Source organism: Echeneis naucrates, chromosome 1 (assembly GCF_900963305.1).
Source record: "Echeneis naucrates chromosome 1, fEcheNa1.1, whole genome shotgun sequence".
NCBI lineage: Eukaryota > Metazoa > Chordata > Actinopteri > Carangiformes > Echeneidae > Echeneis > Echeneis naucrates.
In genome coordinates this window covers 18,975,669-18,993,188 of record NC_042511.1, presented here as the reverse complement: position 1 = coordinate 18,993,188, position 17,520 = coordinate 18,975,669, and the positions used below count along the sequence as shown (strand labels likewise).

Here is a 17,520-nt window from a genome sequence, read left to right as displayed (position 1 = left end):
TAATTCCAGTAAGATTAAAAAAAGGTAAAATAAATCCAATCCTATTGATCAGTTTGGTCATAGATTTACACAACAGTGCATAATGAACATATCACTTGATTATAAAAATAATTAATAGCTGCAACCATGATTCATACATAAGGAGGCAAATCAGAAAACATTACAACACAGAAGTATAGTTATGCAAAATGTTTTTGTACATAATATCCAACCTGCTTTACTTAATTGTATTTTGCACCTTCAAACAGCAAAACTAAAAGTGGAAGTAACTAAATGCAGAGCATATTTATCTGCACTGATATGTAGTTTCATCAGCAAATAAGTCAAATCAAATCAAATCAAATCAGATTTATTTGTATAGCGCCAAATCATAACAAAGTTACATCAAGGCACTTTACATATAGAGCAGGTCTAGACCAAACTCTTTATAAATTTATTTAAAGAGACCCAACAGATCCCCCGATGAGCAAGCACTTGGCAACAGTGGCAAGGAAAAACTTCCTTTAAGAGGCAGAAACCTCGAGCAGAACCAGGCTCAGGGGGGGCGGCCATCTGCCTCGACCGGTTGGGTTGAGAGAGAGAGAGAGAGACAGGCAGGCAGGCATTGGAGGGTGGGGGTGTAGGCAGGAACATGTTGTTGCATGAAGTTCATGGAGTTGAGCTGTAATACAGAATTCATGCTATATGGGACCAGCAGGTGTTGCAGGAACATGGGATGGAGATGAGTCACCACCTGCAGGATGAGGACAGAGAGAGAGAGGAGAGGAACTGGGAGAGACAGAGACTTTGGCAGAACATGGTTAGTAAATGCAGTATAAATGCTTAGAACTGGGTGAAACTGTTTTTTTTTTTTTTTTAAGAAGGATAAGTAATAAAACGGCACACAAAATCAGTATACTTTAATCTCCTGCCTCTTTCTTAACGCTCTAATAATGTGGCGTTTACGTTTCATTAGACACACCCTCCTTTTATTCCCTCTGTTAATTCCACAAATAAAAATTTGCGAGCGTGAGGCTGATTGCCCTTTTTAGCTGATGACTGTTGGATATTATTAATATGTTGTACTATATATTTAACATACTGAACCAGCGTTGTGTGTGGATTCCCAGCAGTCTCATAGCATCAGTGAAGGTTTATTGAAATATATATTCATATCATCTTTTGTCTGTTGGCGTTGGGCATTGTCATGAAGGCACAGTCCATATCAGGCCCGACATATTGAGATAAAAAAACCATTCACACTCACATGCTTACGGGCTATTTAATCACCTAGAGGAAACATACAAAAACTAAAAAGTTATTTTATTGTTTCATCAGTGAATCTTTTACATTGTCCGTTAGTGCTTCAATCAACAATTATTGATTGGACTGCAGACCAGGATTATTTTTTTATTCCACTTTCAGACACACACACACAAACACATACATATATGTGTATATACACACGTATTACAATACTTTCTTTTACAGACAGAAATGTTAATAAATAGTTTGTTTTAGGGGAACCATCATGAAATTAGACCGATTACCTAAATAAAAAAAAAAACAAAACAACGAACCAATGTGACCTAAGCTCTACGCTTTTATTTTGACAGCGAACACGTCAAACAGGAAGTCAAACGTTTGATATCCGCTGTTATTCCGGTACTGCTTATCAGGCGTCCTCTCCAAAACTTGGTAATATCTTTACTTTAACAGGAACTAACACACCCGTCATGGCTTCCACGATGCCTGTCAAGGTAAAAAAACAAACAAAAAAAAAAAAAACCCTTAAATTTCAGGTTTTTAGGCTTCCTATGTGTTGTGGGAACACGCTGGTAGGAGGAAATCAATGGGAAAGCAAAGCTAGGTGATTTCAGCTGTGTCAAAACATAAAGTGCGGGAAAAGGCTCTGAGGCGTTAGCATCGTTTCAGCAAAGCCGTGTTTTAGCTTTAAAGTAAATCGCCATAGCTACCAAAATACAGAGGCTAACTGCAGGCGTGGTGCTGTTAAAGCAGCTCAAGACCTAAAGCTGAAGCGGTTTTCAGGAAGAGTCTCTGTAAAACGTGTTCAGTCTGCAGGTCTGACCCGCTTAAAACGGCTCACATGACAGCAGGACAGGGCATGTTTGTTTGTACAGTCCAGTTTGTACAATCCATACAGCAGGCAGTTTAATGCGTTTTACGGAGGCATGGAAATCCATTAAAATCATAGGCAATAATAGTGTCTTTAATACACAAAAAGCAAGCAAAACAGGAGAATGAATCGCTAAGAGTTACAGCGTAAAATCAGAAATTAGGCAGCAACCATGAATCGTTCAGAATATAAAATGATTATAAATAAGTCTGTGTTGAATTAAGGATAAACTGCAGTAAACTACATTTTTCAATGCTGATTTAAAGGAGCGGAAAGTCTGACAGAATCCACAGATGAGGAGTGAAGTACCTGAATGTTGCTTCACTTTGTTTCGTTTGGCTCTGGGACACAGACCTGGCCTGTCCCAGACCACCTGAGGGGCCTGGATGTTTCATATGAAATAAATAAATAAATCTAGCATGTATTTCGGCCCAAGACCCAAGACCTTCCTTCAAAATCTATCCTTTGACTCAGAGGGAGGCCAGAGCTGTGATGTGAAGGATGCTGGCACAACGGCAACAGCATTCAGGAACAGCTCCAGCTGTTTTTTTTTTTTTTTTTTTGGGTCAAGACAAAGTTATAATTATCCAACCTGTCTATGTGATATGTACAATCAGCTAAAGCAAATGCAGTATAATGCAACACCTGCCAAAAAATTGGATGGACACCTATGCTACATTTATTAATTGGTATGAATTGTTTTGATCAGATTTAAAATCGTAGTTCCTTGACAAAATCTTTTTGTCTAGATTGGAATTATTGGTGGTTCAGGTCTTGATGATCCCGACATCTTGGAGGGAAGGACTGAACGTTATGTCGATACACCATATGGAAAGGTTTGTGAATTGGCTTCTTGTGAACTAATAGAGACGTCTAAACAATAACCTTTACTGGAATTCTGGCCAATAAAATAATTCCTTACATTATTATTTTTAATGTAATCAAACTATCCCGCTTTTCTTGGACAGCCATCAGATGCCCTGATACTTGGGAAGATAAAAAATGTGGAATGTGTGCTCCTTGCAAGGTAAGAAGGGGTTTGGGATATTTTATTTTAAAATGTAATTTATTTAAGTCTCTGTTAGCCCCATCTAGTGGGGAAAAAAACCTTGTATGTAATTGGTTGCAGATACTGCATTATTTGCCTATCTTCACAAAATATTTGAATCCATTTAAAGAGTCTTCTGGAATATATTTCTAAGATTGACTTTAGGTGGTAATTATTACAGTAATTACAACTCTTACTTTTCCCCAGGCATGGGAGGCAGCACACCATAATGCCATCCAATGTGAATTACCAGGCCAATATGTGGGCACTGAGAGACGAGGGCTGCACACATATATTGGCTACCACGGCTTGTGGCTCACTCCGCGAGGAGATTCAGCCCGGAGACATTGTCATCATTGATCAGTTCATTGATAGGTGAGTGTGACATGATCACATTAGCTGGTCAAGGATCAAATGTTCGCTTCCTCCATTCTTCCTGAAGACTTAGATTATCTTGGTACAAAGGAAAGGGGATAGGAAGAGGAAAGGGAAGAATAGAGGGAGGTTCTGGGATTTGAGCTGTTCTTGTATCATTGAAAATGTCTTTGTTTTTGAAATATCCTAAGTCCATTGTCATATGTAAATGTAACTGTGAGCTTTTTTGCTTGCTGTTCGAACTGGCAGAACTTGAAAGGAGGGTTTTGACAGTTTGTATGTAAGGAGGATAGTGAAAGTAACTGACAGTTGCTGCAAAGCTTGTCAATTATTTGCTTATTTATTTTTTCAAAGTTCAAACCTGTGTTAGTGTGTGTGAATCGATATTGTAATGTTTGAATTATTTGTAAGTTACATTCTACAAGTGTGGCACAGAGTACAAAGTAGATTGCTCTTTGATCCGACAGATGGCACTCTAAAGCTTCACTGTCAGTTAGGCCTTTGGCTGCCATCTTGACCCACCATAAGGGAATGGAGTGTATGAAGAATTAATGAAATTGTTCTGAGCATTCAGTATGAGTGTTTTGGCCTCATTGATTGTGTAAAACACAGGAAGCCGGATATTTTTTTTTTTTTTTTTAACTTTGTCAAAGAATCAAATTGCAAATTACCTGTCAAATTAGTTTGAACTTGAATGTTGGAATTAGTGACAGTTCTACTCTGTGAAAGAGTAAATTTAATAAATTGATTCAAAGTCCCATTCCTCCTGGAAAGCTGTTTTCTCAGGCATAACTGCAATACCGTCAGTTTTCCATAAAATGAAAGAGCTGAATTCTTGATGCTTTTTACAAAATTTTGAGATACAATGACCTGCAATTCTAAGCAGTTGGGATAAATAGTGGATTTTAGGGAAACTTCATTTAGACTATCACCCTCAATCAATGTCACTGGTGCCTTTTAATGTTATGACTAGTCATTCACCTTAAATGAATGGAGAGAATTCTTCATTGTGCTGTTTGGTATCATTATGTAGGCTACACTTTACTGAACTTTGACAAGAGACCAAAAAGAAGAGTTGTCTTAAGTGATTAAGAAAGAAATTATTGCTAAATTTAGAAAGGGCTGCAAGAGATTCTCTATGCAGTTGGGTGACCACAGTTACCAAAACTAAACTGTAGAAAGAGTTACCCCAAATTGAGCAGAAAGATGAAGTTGATGCATTAGATGGTTTGCCGCACAGAAACGCCTGAGAAGGCTTCATTGTGAACTATTGGGGTGGAGGACACTTCTAAAAAAAATTCTTTACTGGTGATGTAATGAGCAATTTGTCACTCATCTTGAGATAGGAGAGGTCCAAATAAGAAATGCACCACAAATTGCTATCTGAGGAGATCTAAATGCTATATAGCAGTGCTTCTCAAAGAGTGGGACGCAACAAACGGGAGGAAATTTTCAATTTCACACCTGTTTTACTGTAAATGCTTTTCTTCATTGACAATAAAGACAATTCACTCTAAACAAAACACCCGCATGCAAAAAGTAATAATTAATGGCTAAAATGATTTAGCACCAGGAAACCGGGAGAAAAATGTAGGGACAAAAATGCAAAAAAAAATTATTGACATCGGGATGATAATTGCAGTGGGACAACAAGGTAGCCATGAGCAACATGGATAAATTTGTGACGCGGACCACAGAAGAGCCAGCACCTTCTCACACAAAAGAACCAGCACCATCACACACACTGTTGCTTCTCTGAAAATGAAATACAGATCTTAGCTCAACATTGAGCATGACTTAAGAGTGGCAGTTTCGTGACTGCAACCCCATTTTGAGAGGATGTGCAGTGCAAAACAGGCACATTGCAGCCACTAATACAGGGAAAGTTCTGTTGTGTTTTTTTTTTTTGAACAGATTGCAAATGAAACACTATTTCATTATTTCACTACTGTACTTTTTGTTTTTGATTCAAGATATCAATTACAATGGCACAACTGCACTCTTATTTTCTTTTTGAACTTGGTGCTGATATTTTATAAAATAAAATGTAATTTGTCAAGAGATTCTCACTTTTATAGGGTGTTGATTGGTTTAGAACCTATGTTGTTCAACCACAAGTAAATAGATTAAAGCTTGGCAAGATTAATTCATCCAGTTGCCTTACATGGATACAAATGATGGAAAGTAACTTTTTTTTGTCTAGTACTTGGAGATGGCAATAAAGAGGCCAGAGTTTTGCCATCTTCTGTTATTTCCAACATGATAATGCACCCTGTACCAAAATCCTATCTCAAACTGGTTCTGTGAGCATTACAATGAGTTCATTGTACTTAAGTGGCCTCCCTGGTCATCAGATCTGATTCCAAAGAGAACACTTCAGGGTGTGATTGGTAAAAGAGATTGGCAACACAAAAGTGCAGCTGACAAATAGGCAAAAATTATATGGATGGCAGAAATGTTCCCAACAGATGGTAGAATTCATGCTGATAAAATTTGCACAAAGACCTGTTTTTCAAAGCAAAAGAAAACCCAGGACCACCCCCCACTCTGCCCAGTATTCCTTTGGAAATATGGAACATGTACATCCATATTCAATCAAAAAGTCAGGGCTCTATATCTATATGACTTATACATTTGTACAAGTCATCAGTGTAGGATGGGTATTTACATAAAGAGCGGGTACATATCAATAATTCTGAAACAGCTGCACAAGAAGCTAAATTCAAGGGCCTTCACACAAATCTCAGTGTCAGGATTTAAGTTTTTAAGGAGCAAGAATGTTTTGATACCTGAGTAAGAAAGTGTGACAAGCTAAGTATGACCCTTGTCAGAGCAAATATTTGTTAACTGTCCTGTTCAGGGGGAAATGACTGTGAACACCTTATTTGATATTTTATTGAGTTCTCAGGTATAACTGTTTGCTTAGGGCTTTGGTGAAAATTAAAGAATGCCACCTTAATATTCCCCTATGGGAATGATGAACACCAACATGATGACAGAGCGTTGTGAAGTATAAACTTCACTACAGAGATATTTTTGTAAACAGTTGCAGTTCCTTCCTGTCTGTTGTTGCTGTGTACATTGTGTCACTTTCTGTCCTATGAGACATCAGTTCCCATTCATTCAATTTTCTGAGATAATATCCACCATCTGTGGGGACTGGCTGGGCTATTTTTTATTTTATTTTTTTGGATTTTAAATAAAAAACTATCTGTCAAATGAACACTGTGACGGTGTGAAAGGAATCACTTCCATTGTGAACTGAATTATCATCTGAATTTGCAGTGCCCTTTGATTTAAATTTTTTTAATTTATTATTTTTTTGTGGAGCTTTATTGTAAATATTAGGTCATTGCTCAGCTGCTCAACCTGCAGCTTTATGCTTTCGGCCCATTCTCACTGTTATCACGGTGTCATTTTCAGCTTTACCAGACAGATGGTTTTCAGTAAGGAAAACTTTGCACGACCAGTCCTGCATCAAAAGGCCATAAGAAACAATAACTCTTTAAACACTTTAAACACAGTGGTGTATGTATGTATATATGTGTATATATATGTATATATGTGTATATATATGTATGTATGTGTATATATATGTATGTATGTATATATATGTGTGTGTGTGTGTGTGTGTGTGTGTGTGTGTGTGTGTGTGTGTGTGTGTGTGTGTGTGTGTGTGTGTGTGTGTGTGTGTGTGTGTATGTATGTATATACATACATACATACATACACCACTGTGTTTAAAGTGTTTAAAGAGTTATTGTTTCTTATGGCCTTTTGATGCAGGACTGGTCGTGCAAAGTTTTCCTTACTGCAAACCATCTGTCTGGTAAAGCTGAAAATGACACCGTATAGTATATAGTATTTTCCTTTGTTGCAGGACTACAAAAAGAGCTCAGACTTTTTATGATGGACAGCCCTCCAGTCCTCCAGGCGTCTGTCACATCCCCATGGCTGAGCCTTTTTGCAACAGGACAAGAGAGGTGAGACAACATATACATGTGCAAGCGTCCAGTCGTATTAATGTCTCTTCGTGTATTTTTATTTATCATAACATTGCATTTATTAAGTACCTTTAAATTTATTGTTTACGTTGAATTTTGTATTACCCTAAATTCCTGATAGGGTGAGTGAGGTAAACAGTAAACACATTCCTAATCAATAAACACAACATGTGAATGTGTCAGTGTGACTTCATTGTCTGATAAAAGTTAGACAATTAAGCATTCAGCCAACTTAGACCCCATTTCATTTAAACCATAAGCTGTAGCTACAGATCAAATGAAATCAGGAAGAGAACAGACAAATAGGATCAGGAGGATCTCCCCACATTTTAGTTCAGCAACAAACAAAATGGCTAAATCTGCTGTTTTAGCAGAAAATCATAGTCCAACTGGCGGTTAGCAAAATTACAAAGCCCAGTTTCAAAATAAAATCCAAACAATCTTTTGCTAACCTGCTAATTACAGTCTGCAGATCAGCAGATACCACAGCCATAACAGGCTGTGAGTTATTTCAACATCCCTGTGTTGAAGACCATTTGAAGTGTGTGAACAGTCCCCTGAAGTGTTTTCATTAATTTAAAGAAGACCCTTATTCGCTCTTGCACACTCTTGTACAGATTTTGGTGGAGGTGGCGCGTAGTCTGAGCATCAAGTGCCACATGCGAGGGACTATGCTATCCATCGAGGGGCCCCGCTTTTCCTCACACGCTGAAAGCCTGATGTTTCGCCAGTGGGGTGCTGACGTCATCAATATGACCACTGTGCCAGAGGTGGTCCTAGCCAAGGAGGCAGGCCTGTGCTATGCCAGCATCGCTATGGCAACAGACTACGACTGTTGGAAAGAACACGAGGAGGTGGTAAGTGGCGAGCTGAGGTCTGAACAGCCAGTTTTGATACTACTATTTCCAGTGTCCTTATTGCGTCTTGTGAGTTGTTATTGTCACATAGGCCACTGGTGTTACACAGTTTTGCAGCATCACATTGCTTTCATTATCTATCATCTGTATATGTCACCTTAACAGGTCATTTGCCTCCCTCTACATCATTAATAGGTCATCACTTAACTTAAAATATGGAGTATTGTAACCTGATATTAAAACTCACCGTCAAAGTATCTGTGCTTTATCATTACTAAAATAATAAATACCAGACTTCTGTGAGGAATTTATTCACCCCATTCATGTCTCAAGTGATATGTGGCCAGATCACTTCATACCAGTGCATCCTAAACCAGAGTCCAAGAACCTTTGAGGGGCCAATGACACTTCATATAAATTCCTGCTGATAAAAATTATGCTGTCTCATTAAAATATACAGGTGTGTATCACATGTGCCAAGCTGGTAAATAAGTTACTGCACACTTAAATGCTCCCCTCTCATGTTGGCTTAACTCTGAGCTGAATGCAATACAGCACATCAAAGTGTTAATTACTGGTCTCATTGATAAAAGCAATGTCAGAAACATCTTTGTAGGTTGTAAATGAGGAGTTATTATTTTTTAGTTTTCATCTTCTTTAAGGGGATGGTCATCTTTAATTTGCTGTTTTTGAATATAGATATTTTCAAACTAATTATTTATTTTGACTTTGATACCTTAATGCATACAGTAATCATAGCTTGTTTTTATTCACACTTTCCATGATCAGAACATTTTTTGAGTAGTGCCAGTCACAAAGGGACCTTGTTTAGAAACCTTCCTGTGATATGTGCAGTTTTGGAAAAAAAGATGATTTCTACGGGACATGCCAGATTTGGATTACTTTAAAGCTATTGATTTCTGATAGTTAAAGAGTTACAATTTCTTGAAATACTGTGCCACATTGAACTTTCTGCATTTAAAATGTGGTATGTTACACAATTAGGAAAAAGATTTCTAGATTTGTCATTTGTGCTACATAAGAAGACTTTAGTGTCTGTGGCTTCTTAGTGAACTACTCTCTGTCACACACTCTGGATTATACAGTTGATATTTACTGTGCGTGGGCGAGTTTTGGCGGATTTGTCACTAATCCAGCCGGCTCACAGCTCCACTTCCGAGTTCCTGCAGTTGACCTCTTCCCCCTCCTGTTGCAGAACACTCGCCACATCCTTCCGTGCCCCCCCCACACACTCCCAGCCTCATACTACCTCCTGGCCGCCCCCACCCCCCTAAAGTGCACTTGCCTGCCAGCCTCCGGTGGAAGCCCTGCCAGAGGAGGCTGACTCATATTGAGTCATCAGCTTCACTGTCTTCTTACAGGCAAACACTACAAAAACATGAACCCAGCCATTGACTGCGACATGAAAACACAGTGCTCAAGGGGATGGCTAATGAAGGTTACAGGAGGCAAACTTGAGCTCCGGAAATAGTATAGTAACCCCTCTGTAATTTGTACAGTATGCTTGCTTGCTGGGTAATTATATAGGAAATATTTTAGCTTTTTTTTATACATACTGATACTGATAAGGAATATTTTGACCTGAGGGCTCAGATTCTGCATTTGGCTAAAACTGTGGCAGGACAGAAAAAGCATTGCATGTCTTGACTTTAATTTTTACCCTCTTTTAATGGTGTAAGTCATGTGAGTGATGTTGGCATTGTCAGTATCCAAGACGTGGCAGGTTCAATGGCTGAATACTCAATGCAACATAAATACTGCACCTATGAATCACTGGTGTCACAGCTGAATTCTGGAGGGAACAAGAAATTCTTTTCATATCTGCACTTAGTTGAATTGTTGTGAAATGTGGAAGAATAAATCATTCAACTTTAAATTGCATCTTTACACCTTAGCATACAGTGGTCTGATTTACATTGTGCAATAGTGTTTGCTTTTCTTGAGAAAGTCGAGGTGGATAGTCGTGTAATTGATCAACCTTTCAAAATGTTTAAGTGATAAAATGATGCCAACATACTGTACATATTGTATATTGTGTACTGTAATAATGGTGTTAATACCTCCAAATAATATAATTATGTTAGCAGCATTGATTTAAAAGGCTGTTCCTGTAAAACACTGACGATTTTTGACACTATGCCTTATTCACTGTGGAGACAAGCAGAAGTAATACATTACTGGGGAAATACAAAGTGACTGTGACTCAAGCATGGGAAATTTACATCACTGTAAAGAGATTCTAATTACAGATAGTTTTACTTTTGTTCTGTTGTCCCAGGTTTGTGTTGACAATGTATTGAAGACGATGAAGGAGAACGCTAACAAAGCCAGCAGTATCCTGCTGACTGCAATACCCCAGATTAGTCAAATGGACTGGGTTCAGACAATCAAGACTTTGAAAGTAAGTTGTCAACTTGACAGTGAATCATTTCCACTTATCGAGTCCTTGGAGAAGTTGTGAAAGCAGGTCTGATGTTTACATTCCATCTGCCTATTGTGAGCTGGGATATACTTTATAATGTTCTATGTTTCGCTGCACCATCTTTGTTTACCAAAGGGCCATTAAACCATCTGGAGCATGACCACTTTTAAAACACCACTGATTAATGAAGGTGTTGATTGCAGTCAGTTCTCAGAGCTGGATGTGTACAAGGACCATTTACTCCATCTTGTCCACAAATTTTTTTTGCAACCATAAAACATACAGAAATGTATGTTCACTTCTGAATGCAATAGTTTTGCACGTGCTTCAAAGTCTTTGAGCCATTTTTGCAGTAAGGTAAGGAATTAAATTTCTATTCAGAACATTTTATTATTTTATTAGAAACACTCGCAGTCTGAAAAGTAAAACATAGAAATTCCATGATATTTAGTTCAGTTGAGAAATAATTTTTGAAAAAATAATTTAAACATCTGATGTGCTTCAGCTAAGAAAGAGACTTCTTAAAGATGATTTTATAAACTTACCTGCTATAAAACATATGGCCTCAATATCCTGAGACAAACAACTTTTGATATTAACTAAGCCTAGTTATTGTTGCTATGTACATATCTGAGACATACACGAGGAAACAAACTGTCTTGTTCCTTCTGTTGCAGTCAATCGCACAATCTTCAGTAATGTTACCAAAACACTAAGGGGGTAGAAAACAAAGTAAAAAAAGGATACGGATTCCAGACGCCACCCACACCATCTCCGACATGGACAACAGACTCAACTCTGCCTTTGGATTTGTCATCAGTGAATCACAAGAAAGTGCCTCACATAAACAATACATGTGCTGTGTTTTCAGCTGAAGTGTTTATTTTTATTTATTTATTTTTTTTTTTGACTGAGAATAGTCATAAGATTAATGTGCACGCACACACACATGCACACACATACCCCTACTTCCCATTTGTACTGGCAAATACATCACCCCTTTTCTCTGGGAAATTTACAAACCAGTCACATATGTATGAAACATTTTGAAAGATCAACATAAGATTTTAAATCTTCCTACAGTCAAATTAGATATTTTTTGTGGATTTACATATTTTATGGTCTACAAACAATTCAAATTCATATTTGTTCCCAGTAAATCATTGGTATCTTGATTGCTTATTTCACAGGCTATAATAAAAATTATTTGCTCAGTTTTAGGACATAAAGACTGGCTTAGACATATTGATATTATTACTACTGCATAGACTTCTGCATAATGTAGTTAGGATCAAAGTCATGCCTCTGTTTAGCCAGTGCACTTTTTTATATTTTGTGAAATATTTCAGTCTTGTCTGTTCCTTTCGTATGTTTTTTTATACTTTGTGTAATCAAAACAATATTAAATTAGTATGCAAGTTTTAAATGGTACAGGCCAACCTTTCCGACTCGCATTAGTTCAGTAATTTGTCAGTCTTTGGAATACTTTTTAAGAAGCATTTACTAACTGCATTTATTGGCACTGAGACTGTAGGGCATGTTTTGGCACACCTTAAATGTTTCATATATGCTACACTTCATTATTTTCATCTGTACAATAGCCCTTTTGTAGAAGTGCCTGCTCATGTTCGCTGAGTACAGCTGAACTCGTATTATTTCTACTTCCACATTGTCACCTTGTTTCAACCTTATAAACATATCATGCAGCATAAATTCTCTCAATCCATAGTACAATGATTTTGAATGTTCAAAGACCTAATGTCATCTTTTGATGAGGTTTGACAGAAATAAAATCTTGAAGCAATTTGGACAGATTAAAAATATCTCACAATTTTGTCACAATATGTGCAGAGAGGTATGCTGCCAAGCCTGTGCGAAAAAAGGTCAAGTGCGTCATAAGAGTTTGGGTTAAAAAAAAAAAAAATATATATATATCCTTTAGAAGTCAGATTCAGTATTAATGTGTGATGGAAATAAGCAGATTTTTAATATCCCTACAAAAATTGTTTGTTATGGTAACTAAACTATCAGTTAAACTACCAGGTCTATAAGACATATATTGAGTGGGACGGGAAGTTTACTCTGCAAGTGTAATGCTCTTTGTGTTCTTACTATATGTGAAAGAAGCCAAGAATTGTGACTTCTAATTGGAACCCCCCCTTCATGTGCAATTGCAACTTGATATCATTCACTTTTGATACTTGAATATCTTGCACAAAAAGCAGTGGTTCATCAATGTATCACCCAGGAAACCCCATGTAATTTTGCCATATGGAAAATATATAATGCATGTTTTATTTCAGCATGACTTGAAAATTGCTAAATTTTCTGTGAAAATAAGTCAACGATTTCATCAGCCTTCATCTTGGTGTGAAGTCATGCCAGAGCTTTGCTAAAATGTGCCAAGCCTTCTAGCACAGATCTGCTTTAGTCTGAGAAAGAATGCCTTCTATATAGGATTGGTAGGAATTGGGAAAAACAAATACAAGGAAAAGTCAAAACATCCTCCAGTAAACATAAGAAAATGATCTGGTTCCTAACAGGAAATCACTCAGACATTTTGTGAAGACTTTACTCAGGTTTTGACTTATTTCTACTTAAATACACACAAAATCATTTTTAAGAAGTTATACTTCATTAAAGTGCATAATATCCACGACCTGCTTATCATTTGTACAAAAGGGAAATTGGGTTTTGCAGGATAAAGATCATACTTTGAGAATTGTGCATGTAATTTAAACTAATGTTCAAACGTGCAAAAACATTTTTACCGTGTCTTGCGTCAGCGCAAAACCTTGACTGAGAATGATTATATGTTTATGTGAATATTTCAACAACAAAACGGTAGTTAAGCTGATATGAAGTGTTGATGTCGCTGTAAAAATCGGGATTCTGAATAGCCTGAATCCCATTTAAAACAGTATATCACTTGTACCATATCATTTGAGACTGTCTGTTTCTATATAACCACAATTTCGTTCAAAATAAAAATTAAGGATGCGCGTTCAGGCAAAATAAACAAACTAATAAATATAAATAAAGCTAAATGTTGCAGCAGAGCAATTCCTGTGTAATTTAGGCTGCAGGGCCTCATCAGGCCCCTGTTCCTCACTGTCCGAGTCCTCATTGACCACAAGCAGCAGGGAAATAGAAGTCTCACAGCATCTCATCAGTTTTCCAGAGACTCCAGGAAATCCACCACACTTTTATGGTGGTTCTGCCGGGCCAAATCAACAGGCCGACAGTTTGCAAGGTCCCTGGCCTGCGGGTCTGCCTTATACTCCACCAGCAGCCGCACCGTGTCCAGAAAGCCCGTTCTGGCCGCGTCGTGCAGCGGGGTGGTCCTGGTTCTGACGTCCGCCACGTTTGGATCTGCTCCTTGCTCTAGTAAGAGCTGAGCCACCGGAGTGCTCCCCATCATCATTACCTTCATATAGATAATAACCGTGAGTAACAGACCCCCGCCCCAAGTCAGTAGATTTTCTTACAGCCATAAAACATGAAGCACTAAGGCACAAATATCCCCGAGGAGCTTTTACATTCCGAGCACGAAACTTTGATCTGAAATAATAAAACACTCACCTGACTATTATTATTATTATATTTTTTTTTATCTCATCAGTCATAACCGGTGGCTATTTGACATGATATAATCCCTTTTGCTACTTGTCCGTAGCTGGTCTAGCTCGATTTATTTTAACACAAAATAAAGTTAAAATATTGTCCAATATAAACTAAAATGTCCTTCATGTGAAATAATATTTCTGAGTGAAAATGTGCTGATGACATGGAGCGCCACGCAAACATGAAATCCTGACAGCATACGGTCCATTGCGTGACAGGCTTTTTTTTAAGAGCTTTGGTTTCGTTTTCTTTAATCTTAAAGTGAAATTATGACTTGAAAGGAAAGAAGAGTTGTAGTTTACCTCACCACATTGTAAGATGCAACAGAAAGGGTACTTGGTTTGAATTTGGAGAAGCCTTTTATGAAACAAACAAAAAAGACAACAAACGCACACAAAAACCCCAAATATCATATAACCTTAAACCAAAAATAATCACATCAATATTATTCAGTAGAAGCTCTTATAATGTTAAAGTTCACTGATTGATGCAACAGCCTGTAGAAAGAAAGGACAAAAGTCGTCTGATGTGGATGTTTTTGTGTGCGAATGGAGGAACTGAAAGTAATAGCCTATAAGAATATTTTGTGCTTTCTTTACGACCAAAGCACTCCACACTGTACTGGTTTTCTGTTATAGTTACACAATTTAAATGAAGCCTAATGTTTGCGCTCCGAATAAAAACTTACGCAGAGTAAGAGGTAAGCTAGAAGTCCAAACAACTGTTTATAGATGTGACGTCTCCATTAAAAAACGCGTAGTGTCGTTTCACTTAAATGAATGAATGAATGAATTTGTGATTTCAAATATATTATAGAGAAAGAAAGAAATAACGGCAGTTTTAGGCTTCTCGGAGAAAAAACGAACGAGGTCGAAGTTCGATCCCTGCAGTTCATAAGTCTCACGAGACTGCGCGTCATTTTAAGATGCCCTGCTTTGTTTTGTTTTGTTTTGTTTTGTTTTTTTTGTGGGTCAAAATAAGTGAAACAAAACCGCCTGGTTTATCCGCCTACATTATCTCTGCTGCTGGCTGTCATTTGAGCTTTGTGCTGATGGCAAATAGTTGAAGTGCGTGAAAGGTATCGCTGTGATGAGGCGGAGGAAGCGCTCCAATGGTGACACTGACCTGAAGAGCGGTTCGTCCGAAACAGTTCACTCCGTTAACTTGAACCTTTTCCCGCAGGAGACGCTCCACGTCCGCCCGGTTTCCATTAGCTGCGGCCGTCGTTAGCTCATCTACTGGAGTCATCGTTGTCTCCGACGCTGAGTACGTGACGGATTCAGCTTTGACAGGTATGATCTGGGTGCCTTGATGCTTATTGGAGGAAGGGAACAGCGACACAAAAAAAAAAAAAACAAAAAAAAAACAACAACAACAACAACAACAACAACAACAACACACACACACACACAGCGGGAACAAATAAATAACGGCGCGGTGTTGATGTTTAGCCGGTCGGTCCTCGATCGTTCCCGTTGGGTCAGTTCGTCCCAGCCTGCAGCTGTCTCGGTGGTATCAGCGAGCGGCGCATCGCCCGGTCCGGTCCTCCGTCTGTCGGTCTCTGTTTCGGTGTGTGCCCGGACTTGTCTGTGTTTTGAATGGGTGACGTTACCATCTACCGCTGCGGCAGCGCCATCCTGCGCATGCGCCGCTGCGAGCTCGCATTTGACAGCAGAGGCAGGCGGGCTTCTTGGTGCCGCACTGCCCGGTGCTGGATCCTCAGGTCCACGGCTCAGAGATCAGAGGGGAGGGACAGCAGCAATTAGCCTTTTATTTTGTGTAAGCATTACACGGGAAAAAACCGAAAACAATCGATTTTCAAGTAAGTAATAAACTAGGAAGCAAGAGGACGTTTAAAACCCACTAAACTACAATTTAACCCTCCACTTTAGTATCCCACCCCATATCAGATGCACTTAATCTCATTTTAATCAACTAATACTTTTAAATAACTTTAGTACTTTACGGATTCAGATTAATAGCACAAAATATAATTATTAACAGTCCTGAATTATTACAGCAGATTACAATAAACCGCTCCTGTTTATAGTAAATATTGATAAAAATTTTTTATCTGTTAACAGGCAGAAAGCTTAGAGCTATTGGGGCTCTGTGGCAGTTGGTAAGCTGTCATCAAATTTCTAAATTATAGAGAATATTAAAAAAAAAATCAGAAATACTTAATAGTAACTGTTTTCACTTATGCTGTAAAAGTGGAACAAGTCCAAATAAAATATGGGTCAATGTTTGTTGACCTAGTAAAAATTGATTTTTACTAGGTTCCTGTTTTTGACAGCTGATTTGCAGTAACTGAGTAGAGGATTCATCATACCAATAGATAGATACCTTTCTTTATGTTCAAGAAATGAAGGAGCAAAAGTAATGGATATCAAGTCATGCTGAAACTACATTTTTACTTCTCTTTTGTTAAGAACAGAGGAGCGACAACCACACACAGTCTGAATGTAATACCGCTATAATGTAACGTGAACTAGAGTGGATCAGTAAATGGGGTCAGTGAGGTTAAGATTGGCAGTCTGGCCGACAGCTGATCACAACTATGGACAGAAAAATGGTTGCCTAGCTGTGCCTCTTGTCACAATGAGAAGCATAAATTTTGTTATAATTTTGAAGCAAATATGAAATTGGGCTTCGATTGTAGAAAGCAAAAGAAAGAAAAAGCTGACTTGCCAAATTATGTATAGGTATCTAATTCAGCACATAATTAATAGGAATAGGAATGATAGTCTTGTAATTAAATGTATGAGTCTCACCTTGGTTTGAGGTTGAGAGTGTTCAGCTTGGTTGTGGACAGCAGAGTAGTTCCTGATTTCATGTATGAGTACGGTTGAGTGGTGCAATATTCAGTGACACAGAAAAAAAGTTTTATCACTAATCGCTGTTCTCTTAGGAACGGTATTAGCCATAATCCATCTTAATTGATAGAATTAATCTGAAGTACCACGACAGTGCAGAATTGACCCAAAAACTGAAGTCAAAAAACAAAAAACAACTCCCGAGCATCTCTAGGAAAAGAGATCAAGAGATATTGA

At 38.0% G+C, this 17,520-nt stretch overlaps 2 protein-coding genes across 6 annotated transcripts; one reads left to right on the top strand and one right to left on the bottom strand.

Moving 5' to 3' along the window:
• Positions 1–71: 71 nt before the first annotated feature.
• On the top strand, positions 72–12,835 carry mtap (methylthioadenosine phosphorylase). 5 transcript variants are annotated; one of them, XM_029512345.1, is made up of 8 exons: positions 72–265; positions 2,866–2,952; positions 3,085–3,143; positions 3,372–3,539; positions 7,420–7,522; positions 8,161–8,400; positions 10,700–10,822; positions 11,521–12,835. In XM_029512345.1, exons 1-8 carry the CDS (start codon positions 182–184, stop codon positions 11,557–11,559), a joined length of 903 nt encoding a protein of 300 aa, XP_029368205.1. In that variant the 5' UTR covers positions 72–181; the 3' UTR covers positions 11,560–12,835. The 5 variants fall into 5 exon arrangements, 4 of the variants coding, with proteins under 4 accessions (XP_029368205.1, XP_029368414.1, XP_029368502.1 ...); XR_003841154.1 differs by lacking the exon at positions 72–265 and adding an exon at positions 1,630–1,739 and having other exon boundaries at positions 10,700–11,200; XM_029512554.1 differs by lacking the exon at positions 72–265 and adding an exon at positions 1,630–1,739.
• On the bottom strand, positions 11,708–15,820 carry cdkn2a/b (cyclin-dependent kinase inhibitor 2A/B (p15, inhibits CDK4)). Its single transcript, XM_029512885.1, has 2 exons — positions 15,593–15,820; positions 11,708–14,270 (listed from the first exon to the last, which is right to left on the bottom strand). The coding sequence occupies exons 1-2, from the start codon at positions 15,713–15,715 to the stop codon at positions 14,013–14,015; spliced, it is 381 nt and encodes a 126-aa protein (XP_029368745.1). The 5' UTR covers positions 15,716–15,820; the 3' UTR covers positions 11,708–14,012.
• Between the last annotated feature and the right edge of the window lie 1,700 nt (positions 15,821–17,520).